General features: G+C 41.8%; 1 protein-coding gene across 5 annotated transcripts in view; it reads right to left on the bottom strand.

Moving 5' to 3' along the window:
* The window catches only part of EHBP1 (EH domain binding protein 1), a 301,779-nt gene that overhangs the window by 217,848 nt on the left and 61,653 nt on the right, over positions 1-22,278 (bottom strand). For all 5 annotated transcript variants that reach the window (XM_070732534.1, XM_070732530.1, XM_070732531.1 and 2 more), the window contains exon 5: positions 11,066-11,119. In XM_070732534.1, the coding sequence (XP_070588635.1) occupies positions 11,066-11,119 (54 nt within the window). The remainder of the gene's footprint in view (positions 1-11,065; positions 11,120-22,278) is intronic.

Here is a 22,278-nt window from a genome sequence, read left to right as displayed (position 1 = left end):
TCTGATATATTTGATAAAATATTTTGTGTCCAGTTTGATTTGGCAGGCATTGATTACCTTTATTGCTATTTATATTATATAACCCAACAATGTCAAGTTGAAGTATTTAAGGGCACTGTCTCTAAATAAATTTTGGTAATGGATGTTCTTTATCTTAAGGCTTCTTTGAAGTAATCCAGTGAAGAAAAAAAAATGAAGGAAGCACAGTGGCAGAAAAGTATTATTTAGACAAAAAAAAAAGGATAAAAAATGTCATGTGCAACTGAAATATAAATATAAGGAAGGAGAAAGTTTGATAGCCAAAAAGGCAGATACAATTGAAATGGGCAACACCAAAGGAAATGAAATAGGATGATTTGATAAAAACAATACATGTTTCTACTCCAGCAATCAAGGAATTTCCTAGCATCATGCATGGTCTGAAATTGTTTCTCTCTTCCCATCTATACAAAGGAGTAAGTAAACCTTGGGCCATAAATGTGCAATACTCACGAGAGAGCTTTATTTTCATTTTACAAGTGTTTAATAAAAGAGCTTTACTTTGGTTTGTATACTCTAAAACCAAAATGCTTGTAAGAGAAGCTTTACTTGTATTAAACAGCTTTGCAAAAATGTATTTAGTGGGATTGATGGAATAAACAGTAAAGACACCCTGATGTTGAATCTGACAGCACTGAGTGCATTAAGGCAGTCTTCTTGGCATATTAGGGAAGGAGCTTACAGTTATCTCCTACTTTAAACAACAAGCATGGGATTGGATTTGACAGCCTAAACAGCTTCTTCCACTGATATGATTTATGTGATTAATGACCTTTGGGATAACATCGGGAATCATCTGTATCTTTATGGTTCAAGTTTTTGCTGGTTTTGCTTCGTGGTTTGTATGACTGGCTGCACAAGTTGTTTGCAAAAATATCCCACCCTCAAAATTACAAAGCTCAATGCTGAAGTCCCTTTCAGATGACCAATGCTAAAGATTACTCAGGAGTATGTATGTATGCATGTATGTATGTATGTATGTATGTATGTATGTATTAATTATTATTATTATTTGTTGTTGTTGTTGTTGTTATTATTATTATTATTATTATTATTATTATTATATTTGTATGCCGCCCCTCTCCATAGACTCAGGGTGGCTTACAGCAATGATAAAAACAATGTATAACAAATCTAATATTTAAAATCTCTTTTAAAAAACTTATTTAAAAAGCAATGTATGCATTTATTTATTTATTTATTTATTATTTATTTATACATACATACATACATACATACATACATACATACATACATACATACTTTATGCTTTTATCCCGAAGGACTCAGGGTGGCTCACAACAATATAAAATAACAATAACAATAATAAAAAGAAGTCAAGAGAAAAAAACCGAGCAACTTCTAAAATCCAAGTTAAAACTTAAAAACAGTTTAAACAATACACATACTACTCATTTATACCAATTCATATACATGGACAAGCTAGTGGTTGATTTAGGGCCCCCGGGCCTGCCAGCATAGCCAAGTCTTCGTGATCTTACGAAAATCCAGCAGGATGGGGGCCATATGAACCTCAGGGGGGGGAGTTGATTCCATAAAGTCGGGGCAGCAGCAGAGAAGGCCCTCCCCCACGATCTCACGAACCTGTATTGTTTAGCTGACGAGACCTGGAGGAGGCAACTCTGTGTGCTCTAATTGGTCTCTGGGAGGTATGTGGCAGGAGACGGTCCTGAAAATTTACCAAATGTCAGTTTAATCCTGTGATTAATAAGCAAAGCCATCCCAGCGCAAGACCAGCGTAGCAACTTAGGTTTAATTTAATGATTTATTATCTGGGCTTATTCAATGCACAACTGGGATTGCACTGTGAAGCAATATATTGCTTTTTAGAACAACTTGAACTAGACACCAAGACCCCTGCAGTAGGTCTTCTATACTGTAATTGGCAAGGTAAAGAATGTAGCCTTTTAGTTTGGGGAAAAAAGTATTTATTACAGTGGGACATTTAGGAACTCACTGGATAACCTATGACCAGGGGTGAAATATAACAGGTTCCGACAGGTTCTGGGGAACTGGTAGCGAAAATTTTGAGTAATTCAGAAAACTAGCAATTCAGAAAACTGGGAATGGAGATTTTGCAGTATCCTTCCCCTGCCATGCCCACCAAGCTACGCCCACAGAACTGGTAGGGAAAACAATTGAATTTTATCCCTGCCTATGACTCATTGGTTGTTTCAGGAAGGAAAGAGGAGAAAACAAAAGGAAGGAAGGAGGGAAGGGGAGAGAGGAAGGAAAGAGGCAGGAGGCAGGGAGGAAAGAAGAAATTGGGGGGGGGAGTGAATCTTTGTATCTTAAGAAAGAAAATATTCCATGCATTCTCTTCCCTCACTCCTGCAAATACTTCAGAAACAAATTCAAAAATTTAAAGAACAATCTAGGTTTTTTTTCTTTTAGCCTTTAAAAAAAAGCCTCCCATAGAAATAAGTCTCCCTCCTTCTGAGAATTCTGGAGCTTTGTTAGTTTTGCCCAGATCTGCAAAGATAAATATAATCTTTGGAGAATGCGTTTCAGATATGCTAATAAGAGTGGGCTAATTATTTCAGACGATCACTGTTTTTAACCAATTCAAAGTTTTGAATTATATTTGGGCCATTGTGAACCTGAAGCAATGTGCTTCAAAAAGTTGGCTGTAAGCAAAAGCCAAATAATGGTCTATAAGAGTTTCTCAGTTAAATCACAATTAAGATTAACCAGTTTAATATTTAGGTATATGGTAATCTGATTCTGATCCACTCTAGGGGAGAAGGGAAGCCATGAGCTCAGGTATCAGCCATCCCATCCCTTTATCATTATGATACGAGCCCTGTGGCGCAGTGGTTAGAATGTAGTGCTGCAGGCTACTTCTGCTGATTGCCAGGTGCCAGCTCAAGGTTGACTCAGCCTTCCATCCTTCCGAGGTGGGTAAAATGAGGACCCAGATTGTTGGGGGCAATATGTTGACTCTGTAAACTGCTTAGAGAGGGTTGTAAAGCACTGTGAAGCTGTATAGAAGTCTAAAAGCTATTATGCCAAAATAAGTCAGGAAAAAGACAGTTTTGATTTAAACGAGAAGAAACAAATGTAAATTTAATCATTAAGTATTGTATATACGATGATAGATCAGCTGAGTTTCAATTTCCCTTAAAATTGTGAAGAAATAGACAAAAGATTTCTCATAACAAGGGGAAAACTTCAAAAAGGTTAAAAAAGGTCAAAAGATGACTTTGAAAAATGTATTTACTTGTTCAGGATGCAGGGGGCCACACACTTTTCCTCACACTATACCAGTGTTTCTCAACCTTGGCAGTTTGAAGATGTGTGGACTTCAACTCCCAGAATTCCCCAGCCAGCAACGCTGTGAAGCTGGGAGTTGAAGTCCACACATCTTCAAACTGCCAAGGTTGAGAAACACTGCACTATACCATGGGCAATAACCAACAAACATGTCCTACTTATCCAACCACATCCGAACAAAGTAATAGCCATGATAAACAACAAGCCTTAAAAGCATCAAACTCAACAGTGGAAAAAACTTCTACCACTCAATGCAGGTGTGATGATACTTATCAACACCAGCTACAAAGATTCAGACCAGCTTTTAGTCTATGATAATATATACAGTAGAAAATTGGCATCTAAAGCAAGCATTTCACTTGTATCAGCTTTACTTCCCCATAAATATTTTAGTGCAGCTTGTAACACTTTTGATCCAAATGTTATGCAAAACACTACCTTGGAGGCAGTATCTTAAATGAAATCTTAAACCCTCTCATAAGGGAGCCACCATCTGTCAAATCCTCTCCCCCTCCCATTTAATGACTATGTATTGGCATTTTGTTTTCTTCCCCTTTTTTTGCAGGGTTTCGTACTGTCCCCTTTGCTCAAAATCAGACAGTATGTGGTTGCAACTATGTCTGGCCATTGTCTCCCGCTCCACCCCCAGACGGCCAAGGCGAAATGAGATTTGTCTAACATAATGCTATCCCAGCACGCATCATTTTAAATACAAAAAGGTGCTCACTATCGAAAGGAAACATCATATGCAAAAGAATATAGCAAATTGAACCATCTTTTTTTTTTTAAAAAAGAACATGCTTTTTATTAAACGGAGCATTAGACAGCTCAGCTTACATCTGGAATATGATTAGAACCCCACTGTAAAACAATTACCAGAACTCTGTTTTGATATTTGATGTTGGAAAGAGAAAAAGACCTCATGGAGTTTCAAGTCTCTGGTATGTTTTGGTTGAGTATATTTTACTGCTGATTTTCTATGAATAAACATATGCTAGGAATTGCTGAAATATGCTGCTGGTTTTAAACATTCCTTAATGTAGCATTAGAGGTTTATTTCCAGAATTCTGTCTCCATTTAGTAGTTTCCTCTTTCCAGCTGGCAAAAATGCATCATTGATATCAGCTCTGGTGAGCTATCTCATCCAATACGCACTCCTCTATGGGAAACAAGAAGATTGGAAAGCAGCTAGCAGGAAGCAAGGCTGAAAAAAATATCTAAGCAAATTAGGTCCAGCAATTTGGAAGACAGATTGTATTTTACCATAGAGAATCAGAAATAATTGCAGAAATTGTGTGTCATCAAACTCATTTCAATATAGATGCTATGCTTGGGGGTGTCAGGGGGGTGAGGCTGGGAGTGTTATAAAATGAAGGACATTTATCTGCCTTTTTAGCAGTCTGGCCTTTGAGACAATCTTAAGACTAGAAGGGGCTTGGAAGATCTCCTGTCCAAGAAAGGAATCCTCAGACCATCTTAGCCAAATGTTTGTCTAGAAGTTTCTTCGAAAAGCTCTAAAAATGGAGCACCCACAATTTCTGGAAGCAAACTGTGGTCTATTGCTTAAGAGTTTAAATGGCCAGAAAATTCCTCTATTTTGAATCTGGATTTCTCTCTATAAAGCAAGGGTCCCCAAACTTGGCAACTTTAAGACTTGTGGACTTCAACTCCCAGAATTCTCCAGTCAGCTTGGCTGTAAAGCTTCCACCGACTAGTTCTTGAACACCGGAGAATAAATCCCTACTCTTCCTGCAATAGCCTTTTCAGTACTGGAAGACCATTATCATGTCTCCTCTTAGCTTTCTGTTCCTTAGGCTAGACATACATAGTTCTTTTTCACCATTTTTGATAGATTACTATACCATCCTTGTTACTCTACTCTATACTCTAATACTTTAGCAACTTTCTTGTATGTTGACTGACCAAATTGAACATTGTATTCTAGATGTTTTAGACTTTCAGTGGTTCTGAGATTGCATCTGTCAGCTTTTCAAAGTTATGTTAGAATATTATGGGATAGATGTCTACAAATATGCATTCTTTGCATTTTCTAATCATCCACAACATTTAGGAAGAAAGAAAAGATGTATGTCAAGTCCAGTCACTGGAACATCCAAAATAATATTTTTTGATATTCCCTTCCTAAAAAGTTCAAAAATCCCAAATCCACCAATCCCAAAAGGTGTGAAACAAGATTATTTGCTCTAAAGATCTAAATTCTAGGATTTGGGCACTAGAATAAAATGCTAAACATTTATTGTACAGTAAGCAAATGTTATGTTTTCAAAAAGTATACACTTTTCTGATTTTCTACTACAGTGAACCCTCGATCATCGCGAGGGTTCCGTTCCAGGACCCCACGCGATGATCGATTTTTAGCGAAGTAGCGGTGCGGAAGTAAAAACACCATCTGCGCGTGCGCAGATGGTGTTTTTGCTTCCACTGCCGCCCGCCCTTCGCCCGCCCACCCCGTTGCTCGCGCCTGGGGTGCGCGCGCGTTTGGGGACTCCCTAGATCCGCTCCCCAGCTGGGGAGCGGATCTAGGGAGTCCCCACCGCGCGCGCGTTGCTGGGGAAAGCGTGCGCGTTTGGGGACTCCCTAGATCCGCTCCCCAGATGGGGAGCGGATCTAGGGAGTCCCCACCGCGCGCGCGTTGCTGGGGAAAGCGCGCACGTTTGGGGACTCCCTATATCCGTTTGGGGACTCCCTATATCCGCTCCCCAGCTGGGGAGCGGATCTAGGGAGTCCCCAAACGCGCGCGCTTTCCCCAGCAACGCGCGCGCGGTGGGGACTCCCTAGATCCGCTCCCCAGCTGGGGAGCGGATATAGGGAGTCCCCACCGGGCGCGCGTTGCTGGGGAAAGCGCGCGCGTTGCTGGGGAAAGCGCGCGCGTTTGGGGACTCCCTAGATCCGCTCCCCAGCTGGGGAGCGGATCTAGGGAGTCCCCAAACGCGCGCGCGTTGCTGGGGAAAGCGCGCGCGTTTGGGGACTCCCTATATCCGCTCCCCAGCTGGGGAGCGGATCTAGGGAGTCCCCAAACGCGCGCGCTTTCCCCAGCTGGGGAGCGGAGCTGGGATGTCCCCAAGCGCGTGCCGCCCGCCCGCCCACGCCGTTGCTCGCGCCGCCGCTGGGGTCTTACGGGGGCAAGAGGGGGAAGACCCAGGGAAGCCTCTGCCTGGTGGGGAAACTCCACCATCTATGCATGCGTGGAAGGGCACGCATGCGCAGATGGTGGAGTTTACTTCCTGGTTGAAAACTCGCGAAATAGCCCTTTCGCGATACTTGAACACGCGAAACTCGAGGGTTCACTGTAAATTTAAATCAGAACAAGAATGTAATAGCTGACAAAACAACCTTTAATATATAGAATAGGCAAGTTAGACAGCCATTCACAGATCACAGAATAACATACAAAAGAACATGACAGGAAAATTAGTTGGAAAGACATGTCTGGACTGTAAGTTCCCTACTCTAAATGGATTAAAAACAAGCATTTAAATTCTGGGGAGAGAAGAAAGCAAGCTTTAAAAAAATTAATGTCATGGGAGAATAAATAAGTACAAAAATCAAATAACTGGTATTTTTCAGTATAAGTAAATTCCATTGATTTCTTCTTTAAAGACATGCATATGATACAAAAAGAAAGCATTTATTATAAAATCCTTGCCATTACAGAGTTGTATGTCTCTACATTGTTTCAAATAACCTTGCTATATAACCAGTTTGTTTATATAAAATGAGCAACCAGGTCATTTCTTCCTAAAGTTATAAAATCATGTTCATTTTCTTCCAAAATAATCTCCCTCAAAATATATTCAGCGTATATGTTGAAACAGGTAGTCTTAGGTTAACAACTATAAGTGAGATGGGAAAACATGATTTCATGTGACTGTGTTGACTTAGAATGGCCGCTCTAACAGTTCCAATTGCAGTTGTTGGCCAAATTCTATGTGGTTGTTAGATGCCAGGTCCTGGGATTGCCCTTCGTGGCTTTTTGCAGGCTTCCAATTGATTTTGCTTGCCAGAAGCTAGCAAGGATTGTTACAAATGGCAATCAACACGACCATAGGATCCTACAATGATCTCAATTGCAAGCCTGTTGCCAAGTGCCCAAATTGCAATCACACAATGCTGTGACAACTGCAACGTTGCTGATTGGCTGCAACTCTCCTCGTTCTGAGTCATTTTAACTTTGAATGGTCAAATGGTTGTTAACTGAGGACTACCTATAAAGAGAAATTATGCAGCTATTTCCTTTATCTTGCTACATCCAGAGTGTGGCATTATTATATTATATAAGATGGTGTTATTCTAAAGCAGTGTTTCCCAACCTTGGCCACTTGAAGATATTTGGACTTCAACTCCCAGAATTCCCCAGCCAGCGAATGCTGGCTGGGGAATTCTGGGAGTTGAAGTCCAGATATCTTCAAGTGGCCAAGGTTGGGAAACACTGTTCTAAAGACATTCCATAGTATGACTTCATAGATATAATCGAAGGTTTTCTATGCTCAGTAAAACACATCACCTTTTAAAAATCCAAATTGAATATCTGGTCTTTCTCTTTCCATATAAAGCGATAAAAGCGATAATCTAGCAAAGAGGTTCACAATTTCAAAAGCAATTCCTGACGTTTTCCTTGTAAAATAGTAGCTTTATGCTCATGATCAAATACCCGAATCTACAGGCAGTCCTTGACTTATGACCACAATTGAGCCCAAAATTTCTGTTGTTAAGTAAGACATACATTAAGTGAGTTTTGCTCCATTTTACGACCTTTCTTGTCACGGTTGTTAAGTGAACCACTGCAATTGATTAAGTTAGTAACCCAGTTGTTAACTGAGTCTGGCTTTCCCATTTGCTTGTCAGAAGGTCACAAAAGGTGATCATATGACCCCAGGACACAGCAACGGTCATAAATATGGACCAGTTGCCAAGCACCTGAATTTTAATCATATGATCATGGAGATGATGATTATTATTGTTATATTGTTATTATCATTATTGTTGTAGTTGTTATCATCATCATCATCATCATCATCATCATTATTATTTGGACTTTTATGCCGCCCCTCTCTGAGGACTCAGGGCGGCTCACAACATACAATAAAACAATATGAAACATCTTAATCCAATTAATTACTTTAATTTTTTTTTAAAAAACCCATACCATAAAAAAAGTCGTTTCATTCAATCCACTTTCTCTCAACACATATATTGGCCAGGGGGCAAGGATCTAATAGCCCCAAGCCTGGTGGCATAAATGAGTCTTAAGACTCTTGCAGAAGGCGAGGAGTGTGGGGGCAATACGACTCTCTGGGGGGGGGAGCTGATTCCAGAGAGCCAGGTCCCCCACGGAGAAGGCTCTTCCCCTAGGGCCTGCCAAATGATATTGTCTAGTTGATGGGACCTGGAGAAAGCCGACTCTGTAGGACCTGACTGGTTGCTGCGATTCATGCGGCAGCAGGCGATCCTGTAGGTATTCCAGCCCTATTATTATTATTATTATTATTATTATTATTATTATTATTATTATTATTATTGTTGTTGTTGTTTATTGTTTGTTTGTTTGTTTGTTTGTTTGTTTGTTAGATTTGTATGCCGCCCCTCTCCAGAGACTCGGAGTGGCAATGTAGGGCTTTGTAGGTCATGACCAATACTTTGAATTGAGTACGGAAACCATTTGGCAGCCAATGCAGACCACGTAGTGTTGGAGAGATATGTACATGTCTGCGCAAACTCATGACAGCTCACGTGGCTGTGTACTGCACAACGTGTAGTTTCTGAACTACAAGGTAGCCCCATGTAGAGATGCTGTAAAAGTTGCAATGGAGAAAAATTGTTATAACAAGTTGGGGGTTCCTACTTACCGCCGCTACTGGTGCGATGCATGTGCAGCTCCAGGTGACCAGGAGGCGGGGATGCGCGTCCCAGCGAGATCTATGTTTCTATGTTTCTATTTTGCTTTTGCACATGTGCAGGAAGCAAAATCTCACGAGGAGACGTGCAGGCACGCAAGATTTTGACCATTTTTTGCTTCCGCACATGCACAAAAGCAAAAAAATAGTCAAAATCTCACACATGCGTTCTCTCGCAAGATTTTGGTTCCTGAGCATGTGCAGAAGCAAAATCTCACTGGGACGCGTGCGCCCGCCCACCGGTCACCTGAAGCTCGCCACTTTTACTACCAATGTGCAGTGTGGCCCGTACCAGCTAGCAACCAAATACTAGTTACAACTGTTGTGGCTCATCAGCAGCCTGTGCAGCTGGTATTTGATTCAGACAGCGAGCAAACTGGTGTTGTGGTTTGCCATTGTCCTATGAAGCTGGTATCAGAATCTGACAGCGAGGGGGCTGGAGAAGGCTCGGTGCCAGAGGCTGGGATTCAGCCAGGGCCATCAGAACCTCCAGAGGCTGCTATGAGTGAAGAAGAAGTAGAAGTGGAGGAGCCTGTTTTCAATGTGCTCATGCGCAGAGCTGCCAAAAGGCAGGAATGGCTCTTGAGGAGAAGGACTACTCAGGAGTAAGGCTTGGGGATAATTGGCCACTCTCATAGCCTATTCAAGTGAGGAAACCGGATGAGGAATTTGCAGGAAACAACTCTGTTCATTCCATATCTTGTCTTTGACTTCAAAACTCCTGTTCAGTTCCTTGGTTGATAATCATCAAATTTCCTGCAAATAGCTCCTGGGTATTTTGCTAAAAACAGTAAGATGGTTTTTATCTGCTGTTATCAGCGTCAGATTTGTGTTCTTTTTGCTTGGACTAGTGATGGCTGTTAAGAAGGTTAATTAACATCTGTTGCACTGAAAAGACTGATTTATACTTTCATTGGCTTTAGAATGACTGCTAAGAAAGATAATTAGTAGTTGTTACTATGAAAACAAGGTTTGTTGGATGCGTTTTGTGCTCCTTAGGCCAACAACTGGGTCAGAACAATAACTCTCAACAACTCTGAACTGTTGTAAGTCAAGAACTACCTGTAGTTGTTTTTCTTCCTTTCATTTTAAATTGATTTTAAAATTTTACATCCACACTTTATGATTTGTTCCACAGCCAGCCCCTGGCCACATCTCTTTCCACTCCACACACCAATCATAGAGTCAACTTTAAGATGCCTGGACTGCAATGTGCCTAGCCTGCTGGCTTGAAAATTCTGGGAGTTGAAATCCAAATATTTTAAAGTTATCCAATTTAAAAAACACTACAGTATTCCAAACCATTTTTCCTAAAGGATTATTCCTTCTCTGCCCACTGTGTGGCGCTATCAACCTTAAGAAGGATTTCCCAAGTTTTCTCAAACTTTATTTGAAGATAATTTGAAGAGGCAATCCTTCTGCATTTTGTAACAATTGCTTTCCTTTAACCATAACTGCATACAATGACCTGATTGCAAGCCATATGTTTCAATCAAAATAAACCATTTTTTAAATATTTTGCAGTTACCTATTATGTGTTAACTCCAGATGTTGGGGGGGGGAGGAGAGAGAGACTTTGTAGTGATTCAGCATCTATGAAAAGCCAATTGACTAATAAAACAATTGACTGAAATGTAAGTGAAACAGTCTGAAAAGCAATCATATTTATGTTAGAAGTGCAAGGAGGTACAAACAACAGATTGCCTTTTCTTTCCTCCCAGTCCAAAGGGCAAGAAAGGAGTTTCCTATCCTGCTAAATGGGAAATGGCTCCCGAGTCAAGCTAAAATCCAAAGCAAGATGTCATTTTGTCACTTACGTTTTCTATAACAAATGTCCACTCTTTGTCTTCAAATTCCTCTGCATGGGGATCCTGAAAGGTAACAATACAACATTAAATTCCTTTCTGTACCCAACAATCCTAGGGTAGAAAATAAACAGATGATTCTGGGATTTCGATCTAGAGCACGGGTAGGCAAATTTGGCTCTTCTATGACTTGTGGACATCAACTCCCAGAATTCCTGAGCCAATTATGCTAGCTCAGGAATCTGGGAGTTGAAGTCCATATGGCATAGAAGAGCCAACTTTGCCTACCCCTCATCTAGAGCAACGTTTCCCAACCGGTGTGCTGCGGCACACTAGTGTGCCGCGAGACACGGTCAGGTGTGTCGCGAAGCTCCTAGGGCAGCTCCAGCTGGGCGGGGTGCTGCCGGCGCCCCTGCCTGAGTGTCGTCCTGTGGATGGTCTTGGCTTCACAGTCGCTTCCTGGTTCCCTCTCCTCCCACCGCCTGTGTCTCCCGCCGTTGCCTCCCACCAAGCCGGCAGCCATTGCCGTGGGTTCCTCGAGTGGGAGCTGCCTCTTCCCTCCGGCTAGGCCAGCCACGCTGCCGTAGAAAGCACAGAGGTTATTGCCACCGCTTCTGCCTCCACTCAGGGAGCCACCGTGGTCACCGCGCCTTTTCCTCTCGCTCAGCTCAACCACGATGGCTCCCTGAGTGGAGGCAGAGGCGGCGGCAATAACCTCTGCACTTTCTACGGCAGCATGGCTGGGCTGCCTGGAAGGAAGCGGCAACTCCGGCCCGAGGAATGAGGCGCTGGCGGTAGACACAGGCGGTGGGAGGAGAGGGAACCAGGAAGCAACCGTAAAGCCCAAGACCAGCCACAGGACGACCTTCAGCCAGGGGCGCCGGGACTGCGCGCAGCCATGGTGGGAGTAGCATGAGAAAGAGAGGATTCCATCCCACGAGGAGGTGTCCACCGAGCTGCAGGTCCCGCTGCCGTCGCCTTCTTTCCCTCCGCCTCTTTCTCCTCATGCAGCCTGAGCCCCCCTTTGCGAGTCCGCCCTGGCTTTCGCTTCGCCCCATGATTTCCCCGCAATTTCATCCAGGCCACCTCTTGCCTCCTTTTGAACTGCGGGAAAATCTGCGGGCGAAGCAAAAGCCAGGGCAGGAGAGAAGCGCGGGGGTGGGGAAGGAGGAGAGCCCCTCAGCGCTTCCCCTCCGCCAAGCTGCCTGCTTGTCCCCGCGCCTCGTTGCTACCTCCTGCCTTTTTCCAGGGGCCTTTGGAAGGCACCCAGGGAAGGGGGGGGATTGGGGGTGGCTGCAGCGGCTTCTCGTCCTCCTCATCCGGCTGCTAACGCCCGCCTGGCCCCTCTTGCAGTCCCTTCACCGAGCGCTTTTGTCCCAGGCTGTCAGCGAAAGGGCTACAGGACAGGCGGGGCAGGCGTTCTTCTCACAGCTGAGGCAGGATTTGGAATGTTGGGTGTGTGTGCGTGTGGGCTCCGCATCCCCCTACCACCCGGAACATTTAAAATAAGAAAAACCTTCGCCGGCCTCCGCAGAGAAGAAAGGAAGAGAGAGAAAGAGAGAGAGAGCAACAGACAGAGCAAGATAGAGAGAAAGTGAGAAAGAGAGAGAGAGAAAGAAAGAGAGACATAGCAAGAGAGACAGAGAGAGAGAAAGAGAGACAGAGAAAGAGAAAGAGAGAGAAAGAAAGAGAGCTAGCAAGAGAGAGAGAAAGAGAGACAGAGACAGAGAGACAGAGAGAGAGAGAAAGAGATAGCAAGAGAGACAGAGAAAGAGAGAGAAAGAAAGAGAGAGAATGAAAGAGAGATAGCAAGAGAGGCAGAGAGAGCAAGGGAGAGAGAAAGACATAGGGAGGGAAGGAGGGAGAGAGAAAGAGAGCAAAAAAGAGAGGAAGAAAGAAAGAGGGATGGGGAGAGAGAAAGAAGGGAAGGAAGCAAGAGAAAGAAAGAGTGAGAGAGAAATAGAGCGAAATGGAGGAAGATTTTTTTTTGTCAGGAAGACTTTTGAGTCTTATAAGTACGTTAGTTTCATAACTTGTCCCACAGCGTTATATTGCATTATTGCTTTTCTTTTGATCTTTGACAACAGATCACTATTTAAAAAAGAACTATATACAAAACCTTCCAAGATTTATTGATTTTCAAACAAGAGAAATGTCACACAGGTGTACAGATTGAGTTTTATTCTATAATTTATTTATTATTTATTTATTATTTGGATTTGTATGCCGCCCCTCTCCGAAGATAATATTATTCCAGCTTCTTTCAAAAGGTCATTTTCATTTATACTCTTTCTCCCCCCCCCCCATGTATTTATATGTTACATGTCAGCATTGCTGATGTATATCCATGTTGTAAATCAGCACATAAGATGACTAAGCTAAGCTTCTAAGTCAACATGAGTGATACACATACACAGAGGGAGAGAGGGGGGGAGGGAAAGAAAGGGAGGGAGGGAGAGAAAGACTGGTGCCAATTTCAAAAATTTAATCAAAGTACAGATAGCTCCTGGTTTTTGCTTAACACCCCCCCCCCCCCCCTCACCTAATGAAAGTCCGGGAGGTTGAGATGATTCATGTGCCTCCTTTAAGAGCATTTTTTTTTTAAATTTTTTAAAAAAGCTGTTATTGTTAAAAAGATAATTCATATACAGTGGTACCTCGAGATACGAGTTTAATTCGTTCCAGACCTGGGCTCTTAAGTCGAGCAGCTCTTATCTCGAACGACTTTTCCCCATAGGAATTAATGTAAATAATTTTAATTGGTTCCAGCCCTCAAAAAACTCACAAAGTTAGTCTAAATTATGCAGAAAGACATGTTTTTAATGAAGAAATGTACATGTACATATAAATGAATAATGAAGTTTCTTTCACTTAACTTGTACACTTTCTTAAACTTTTAAATTTACATATGTTCAACTTCTCTGCCACCCAATCCTGTAGGACAGAGGTCCCCAACCCTTTTTGCACCAGGGACCGGCTTTAAGCGATCAAGAGAGGAATGGGTGAATGAATGGACGGAGGGTGGGAAGGAAGGAAGGAAAGGGGGAAGGGACAGGAACAGAGGAAGGAAGCAAGGAAACTTATGAAAGGGGAGAGTAAGAGAGGAATGAGGGAAGGGAGGGAGGGAGGGAAGAAGGTGGGAAGGAGAAAGAAAAGAAGAAATAGAGGAAGGGAAGGTAAAAGAGAGAAAGAAAAAGAGCAAGAAAGAAAGCTGCAAGCACCCCCCCGAGCCCCCCAGGCCGGCTGCAACCTTTTAAAACACGCGCGCCGCTTCGCAGCTGTCTCCTGAAGCCGAACGCGGAAGTTAGCGTTTGGCTTCAGGAGACAGCTCCTTGGCGCTTGTATCTCGAATTTGGGCTTGTAAGTAGAACAAAAATATGTCTCCCCTCCCAGCTCTTATCTCGAGTTGCTCTTAAGTAGAGCAGCTCTTATGTCGGGGTTCCACTGTAGTTGTTATTACTGATCCAATAGTTTCATTCTGCATATTGAACTTACAAATCATATCTCTGCACCTTAAGCAAACCATATACATTTCTGTAAGTTAATAAGGCCTATAATATTAGTATATTTAAATCTCTTACATGTACACTTATATTGATATGCTGAATTTTTATTGCGGATCCATATTTCTAATCCATATCTCTTTGGTTTCTTTGATTCTTACTCCTTTCACCGCATTTGTCATTTCATCCATTTCAGCACATCTATACACTTTCTTAATAATTAGATTTTCGAAAGGGATTTGTTCTTTTTTCCATATTTGCGCTATTGAAATTCTGACTGCGGTAATTTTATGTATCATAATATAGAGTTTTTGTTTGGCGTAATATTGTTTCCAAATCCCTAAAAGCATGCTTTCTGGTGAATATTCAATTTCATCTTCCACAATTTCGGTGAGCCACTTATGTGTAGTTTTCCATATACTTTGAATTTTAGAGCAGGACCACCACATATGAAAAAAGGTTTCTTACATTTCCAACAGGTATCTTTGAGTTTGGGGTATATCTTAGCAAGTCTTTTTTTGGGGGGGGGGGGGCAAGTACCACCTATACAGGAGTTTATAAAAAATTTCCTTATAGGCTGCAGACAACGTGATTTTACAAATATTATTCCATGATTTCTCCCAATCTGTTAAATGTATATTATGTTGAACGTTCTTGGCCCATGCAATCATAGGGTCTTTGACGATGTCCTCTATCCTGTCTGTTTCTAGCATATATTGGTATATTTTAGTGATTAATTTGTCATCTTGTCCTGTAAGTATTTTATCCAAAGTGTGGGCCGAGATATTAATTCCAGGGGTTTCACGATCTTTATTATACCTTGATTTGATTTGTAAATATATCCACCAGTCCAGTTTATGATTTTGCTGCTCAAGTTCTTGTCTTGTTTTCAATTCTCCATTTGGGTGTAGAATGTCTTTATAGGCTTTAGGTTTTAGTGGGGTCTATTAAATTTGGATAAACAATTGCTTCCATGGTAGAGAGCCATTTGGGGGTTTGTGTATAATATTTTCTTTTAATTTCCGACCAAGTTTTTAATGAAGAATTCCTAATCAAGTGTTTATTGAAAGTAGTTTGTGTTTTATTTCCTTCTTTCCAAAGGTATGCATGCCAGCCTTGGTGTAAGTCGTGTCCCTCTAGTGTCAAAATCCTTTTATTTGTGAGATTAATCCATTCTTTGATCCAGGTTAAACTGGCCACATTGTAATATAATTTTAGACCTGGAAGTCCAAAACCTCTTCTTTTTTTACTGTCTTGGAGGTAAGAGTATTTGATTCTGTTTTTCCCCCCCAAATAAATTATGAAATAATTTTGTTAATTTCATTTTAAAAATTTGATCTATACTATAATAGGTGCCATTTGGAAAAGATATAAATATTTCGGAGCATTATCTTTTCAGATATTGGCATTGTGTGATATAAATACTTGTTTCCTTTAAATAAATAGATTTATTTCTGATTGCATACATCAGAAGCATATTGATTGATTGATTGATTAATTGATTGATTGCCGCCCTTCTCCTTAGACTCAGGGCTGCTCACAACATGTTAGCAATAGCACTTTTTAACAGAGTCAGCATATTGCCCCCACAATCCGGGTCCTCATTTTACCCACCTCGGAAGGATGGAAGGCTGAGTCAACCTTGAGCCGGTGATAAGATTTGAACTGCTGACCTACAGATCTAGCAGTCAGCTTAAGTAGTCTGCAGTACTGCACTCTATCCACTGCGCCACATCGGCTCATGTTTAATGTTTCAATCATGTTTTTGCAATGTGTAGAGGTGCCAGTTGAATAAAATAAACATATAAGACACATATACATGTAAGACTCATGGCTGGAGAGTAACTATATATCTTCCGCACGTTCCAATCTGGGTTGGTCACTGGACCACAGGTATTGTATTCCAAGCTGTATATCTTTTCTTTCAATTAATTCCCTACTAACACATCACTTCACTGATCAGGATAACATTTCATTCATTTGCTGAAATGAATTTATAAATGCTTGTATCATAATCTAGTTGGTAGGTCATCAGGGAGGTGGGTACAAGGCTCTTACAGATATTTGATCATTTCTTGAAAAAAAGCAATCTTCAGCCTATTCCTCATACAATGACAACCTATTAATTGGAATTACTCGAAGGTGGAGGTGTTCATTTTGACCAATGGATGATCACAGGCACCTTCCTATTTTCTTTGGTGAAATTTTGGAGGCCACTGAAGCACCATCATAAAACATAAAGCCAGAGATATGATTTCAAAAGAAAAAGGTCAGAGAAGACAAACCATCATATGCATGTAGAGGTTTCTCAAACAGAGGACTATGAACAAGTTCCTCTGAAGTTTATTTTAAGGCAAATATTCTGCCCAATGACTATGCTTTTAAGTAACAAGTGTTCAAGTATCCACTGCTCACTGCTAAGAGGATCTACTTAACATTCTCATTAGTCAGAGATGCCCAGACGTAACCTTTAATCCTATCAGCAAGGCCGTTTCAACGGCCACTTACAGATTCAGAGATAGTGCAATCGTATCACTTCCAGAACACAAGGCTTGTCTAGCTTGGTGCCTGTTCTTTACCCACACTACTATTTTAGAGTGCTGCTTTGCAAACAAATTTGGTCCTTTATCTCTGATTCCTATACAGACTGCATGAGCAATGCATTCTGTCATCAGCCACTGCCGGTACAGATAAAAACCAGAAGCAGGGCTCTGATCTTCAGCTTTTAATCAGTGCAAATGGGTTCTGTTGGGAGGGACACTTTCATGCTGTGATGCAAAATGTCAGTGCAAGCATCTTTCCTTCCTTCCTTTGGGGCATCTTTCTCCCCTACTTGAACCCACGGATCATCCCCAACCTTCTGCTCAAACTTCTTCAACATGGCATCTTTTAATTTAGGTGAGACTGATGATCTCCGAGCATGAACAATTATTATGAATCATTATGAATGGCCAGGACTCTAGGGGCTGCATAAGAATTAGGTCACCGTGAAAGTTAATATAAACAAAAGTAATTTTAGCAATCGTTAATTACATGTCCAAATCTTGACAGGTCTGCAGTTTCCAAGTATGCTGTTGTAGTTTCATTTAAGTGTAATTCTGCCACTGTTTTAACACTGAAGCTCTTTTTATCAGGCCCTTCTCTTTTAAGGTGTTAAGCTTTATATGGTGAATTACCCAGAGGATTAGCTATTAGGTGATACAGAAATAATTTCTCACTCTATTAAACCACTGCAGTGCTACCTTGATGTCTTACACTAAGGCTGTCTTTTAGAGATGTTCCAAAATCAGTCAAGAATATATTCTTATCATATTGCACCAGTACCGTTTGATGGCCTGTGCCAGCCTCTGGGATATCTTTAGGTCCAACTGAAAGCCTAAAATCACCTGAGATCAGGTCAGATAGCCTCTTTCTATATATAGCTGGTTGGTTCCTAAAATAATTTTCATAGCTCCTCTTTCAAAATAAATAAATTAGTGGCTATTTGGAACTGCCCTGGGTGTGGAATGCCACCCCCAGTTGCTGGGAATGCATGCCTGCTAGGTGCCTGCACTGAAATATTTTTGATTCCAGAGTTTTTTCTTATTCTTTCAGGCTATGTAGTATCCCTTCCATCCTAAAAGCAGAAATCACTCAGAGATACTTTTACATGTCTTTACTTTATATGGCTGCACTTCTGGGCTTGGCAACTATTAAATTTCTGAAATATTTTTATGCTGTCTTTTATGAGTTTCTATTTTGTCAGCTACCTAGATCATTTCAAGCTAACGGCTAACATGGTAATGTATTCAATAAGAATACAGATAATATTTGTTCAGCAACCAAAATTGGGACCAGCAACTCAGTCATTAAGTTAAGTAGTTGCTAAGTAAAACATTTTACCATTTTATTTCATCTCCCCTTTTCTTGACAGATCTGCAAAGATCATAAATAAAAAAACTGATTGCAAAGTTACATTTTCACAGTGAAGGGCTACCAAATTTTTTACTACCACTCTGTGGGCGTGGCTTATGCAGGATGCCCTGCATTTTCTTTCAACATCTTTCAGTGCAAATTGGGTGCTCTGGGGTGGAGCTCCATTTTCACTACCCCACTGTGTGCCCCCCCCCACATCTGGGCAGCCGCCTACCCCTGCATTTTCACCACTTTTTAACTGTCTAATAGTTCATTTTCACCCCTCTTTAATAGTTGCTATATGAGGCAATATTTAAATGAAGGCTACCCATACTTACAAATATATAATTGTATAAATACCTAGCTGTATAAATAATTTAAATGTCCAGCATATTCTTTCTCAGTGTAGCCACTGATTTCCTATATATAAGGGCAAGCAAATTTTCAGTGGCTTACCATATCTTTCAGAGTATAAGACGCCCCTTTTCCTCCCTAAAAGAGGGTGGAAATGTTGGTGCATCTTATACACCAAATACAGCCATTTTTGGCTTCCTGAAACCCTGCCCTGCGCGTCCTATTTTTGCCAAAATGGGCATGTTTCTCCCAAACCTCCCCACCCATTGCATTTTTGTCCTCCCCAGCTTCCACACTGGTGGGATTTATTTATTTTATTAATTGGATTTGTATGCCACCCCTCTCCGTGGACTGGCTCACAACAAACAAGGAATACACAATAAAACAATTTGATTCAATTAATAATAATTTTAAAAAACTTTAAAGCATCCTAAAAATTAAAAGATTCAGTTAACATTCATTCAATCAACAATTTATTCTAAACACATTCGTTGGTCGGGGGGGAAAGATCTAATGACTCCAGGCATGGTGGCAAAGATGAGTCTTCAAACTTTTTCAGAAAGCAGGTTCTGACCAGTTCTGAAGAACCGATAACAGAAATTTTGAGTAGTTTGGAGAACTGGTAAATACCACCACTTAGTACCAGATGATCGAGAGGAAATGAGGATTTTGCAGTAACCTTCCCCTGGAGTAGGGTGGGAATGGAGATTTTACAATATTCTTTCCCTGCTATGCCCACCAAGCCACGGCCACTACTAGTAAATTTTTTTGAATCTCACCACTTACTTCCCAAGGAGCACCCTGCATGGCTTCCAAAACCTCTGCACATAGAGAGTTTGAGAGGCCTGCTTTCTTGTTTACCTCTTCAAAATCTTATACTCTGTCTCATAATCCAGTGCATCTTATAGTCCAAAAAATACGGTATTTAATGGTTTGGGTAGCCAAGGCCACAATAACACCATGAGTTAAGTGGAAGGCCACAGGATTTCCAATGATTTGGCAGGATTGTCCTGGATGATGAACTTATTTCTAATGAAGTAAACTGACATGTACTTCAGACAAACAGTATTTCTTTGCCAATTTCATGACAGCAAGATCTATTATTTTGAAACCAAAAAACTCTCCATAGAAACAGCCTTGCTCGAATAAGACCTTGATGGTTTTGTTATTTAAAAGGTCAAACATACATGTTTTTAAAATATCAGGCCAATACTTGTAGTATGTTCTCTAAATGTAGTCCTGCAGTTCCCTGACAGCTTATTTATTGAGCTGTATGGTTTAAATGTGGTTTTTTTACTTTTACTTTACAAACCATTGACAATGTCAATGAATATACAGTATATGTCAATCCTTTGGATTCGAAGCCATGCTTTGTGCAGTTAATCTTTGGATATGGTGGTAGCTCTGCAATCCCAGTGTAGAAGCACAGAGTCTAGTGCAATAGGGGCACTGAAAGTTCATTGTTTCAGCCACTATAGGTCTGCTATTTTGTGATGCCACTCGTGGTTTTCTATCAGTTTTTGATTACATATATCTTCAAAGGCAATGGAGGCTTCATAGCCCAGGGCTCAGATTCCGTCAGCAGACACAACCTAGGGTAGATGTCACAGTAACATAGGGTTTCTTTCATGGTGTTTTTGTGGCGCTTAGGTAGTCAACATTGAGTCTCTTCCCACAGTTCAGTAAACAAAACAGCATAAGGTGGTCATCAACCATTCTGATATGTCCCACTCACCTCACCTAGGTTCTGATAATCATGGACTCAATGCTGGTGGACTCTGGGTTATCGATGACCTTCAGGTTAGAGACATGGACTTGCCAATTAAAATCAAGGATGGAGTAGAGAATGTGCATGAGAAATTTTTTCCAGTTGTTTGTTGTGCCTTCAATACAGAATCAAAGACTCACATCCATATAGGAGAGAAGGGATAACCACAGCTCTGTAGAATTCCAGCTTTCTGGAGATAGAGATGCTATATCGATTGAGCACCCTAGTATGCAGCCATTCCAGTGCCTGGCTGGCTTGGCTGATTCCTATTGCTTGAGATGATGCCCCCCACGTATTTGAAGTTGTTTACGTTTATCAGCTAGGTGTCATAAACCGTGATTTTTGGTTTTATGGACTTGGTAATTGGCACAAGCTGGTAAAATGCTTGAGTTTTGTTTAGGTTGATAATCAGGCCAAGCCCATAGCAGTATCTGAAAATAGGCGTTGATTGCTTACCTGAACGCCTCTTCTCGTACGGTGAGTGGGTACAGCAGTCACATGGGTTGCTCCTGTCCAATCCGTTGGAACTGAGCCTAGTATTAAAAAAGACTGCTGGATCCGCCCCTTCCCCAGAATTCGCGAATCCATAGACTAGGCTCAGTAGTGAAGCTCTTTAATGTTCAACTCTCATGTGTTATAAGAAAATAGAATAGAAGGTAAAGAAGACCACACATAGGGAGGGAAGTGACTGCTGTACCCACTCACCGTACGAGAAGAGGCGTTCAGGTAAGCAATCAACGCCTATTCTCCGTACTGAAGGAGTGGGTCCAGCAGTCACATGGGACATACCCAAGAGATAGGTCCCTAGGGTGGGAGTACATTGCTATCGTGAGAGATAACGGATTGGAGTACTCTTCTGCCGAAGGCAGCGTCCGCTGATGCGTACGAATCGATTTTGTAGTGCCTTATGAAGAAATTTGGCGAGGCCCAAGTGGCTGCTTTGCAGACTTCTTCCAACGGAGCCTGAGTCGCCCAAGCGGCAGATGTGGCAGCACTTCTGGTGGAATGCGCTGTAATATTCCTTGGAATGGAAAGGGGAGCTGTCTCGTAGGCCTTAGAGATGGTCCCTCTGATCCAACGACCTATTACTGTAGGAGACACTCTGGATCCCAAGGATCTGGGATGGTAGGCTATGAGGAGTGCTTCAGATCTCCGGATGGATCTTGTGCGTTGGATATAAACCTCTAGCGCTCTAGTGAGATCCAGAGTGTGCCATCTAGTTGCCAGGGGATGCTCTCGTTGGAGGCAGAAGGAAGGTAATATGATATCCTGAGATCTGTGAAACATGGAACTAACCTTTGGTAGAAAGGTGGGGTCCAGTCGCAGAACCACTTTATCCTGGTGAAACCTGGCAAAGGTCCTGTGTGATAGAAAGGGCTGCCAACTCAGATATGCGTCGGGCGGATGTAATCGCCACCAGGAATGCTACCTTAAAGGATAGGTACCTGAGGGACGCAGAATTCAGGGGTTCGTAAGGTGCCTGAGTAAGAGAGTGGAGAACCCGTGGCAAGTCCCAGGTAGGATATCTGTGGATTTTAGAAGGCCTGAGGATGGCCACTCCTCTTAGAAATTCTTGGATTTCTGGAAAAGAGCGGAGGGGCTGCCTGCGAGGCCCCGCCAAGACGGAAGAAGTGGCGGCCAGGTGTCGGCGGATGGTGCTGAAAAACCCTCCTGCGAGCACCACTGATGGAATTTGGACCAAGTAT

This window comes from Erythrolamprus reginae, chromosome 1 (assembly GCF_031021105.1).
Source record: "Erythrolamprus reginae isolate rEryReg1 chromosome 1, rEryReg1.hap1, whole genome shotgun sequence".
Classification (NCBI taxonomy): Eukaryota; Metazoa; Chordata; class Lepidosauria; order Squamata; family Dipsadidae; genus Erythrolamprus; species Erythrolamprus reginae.
This window is presented reverse-complemented; position numbering and strand designations above follow the sequence as displayed.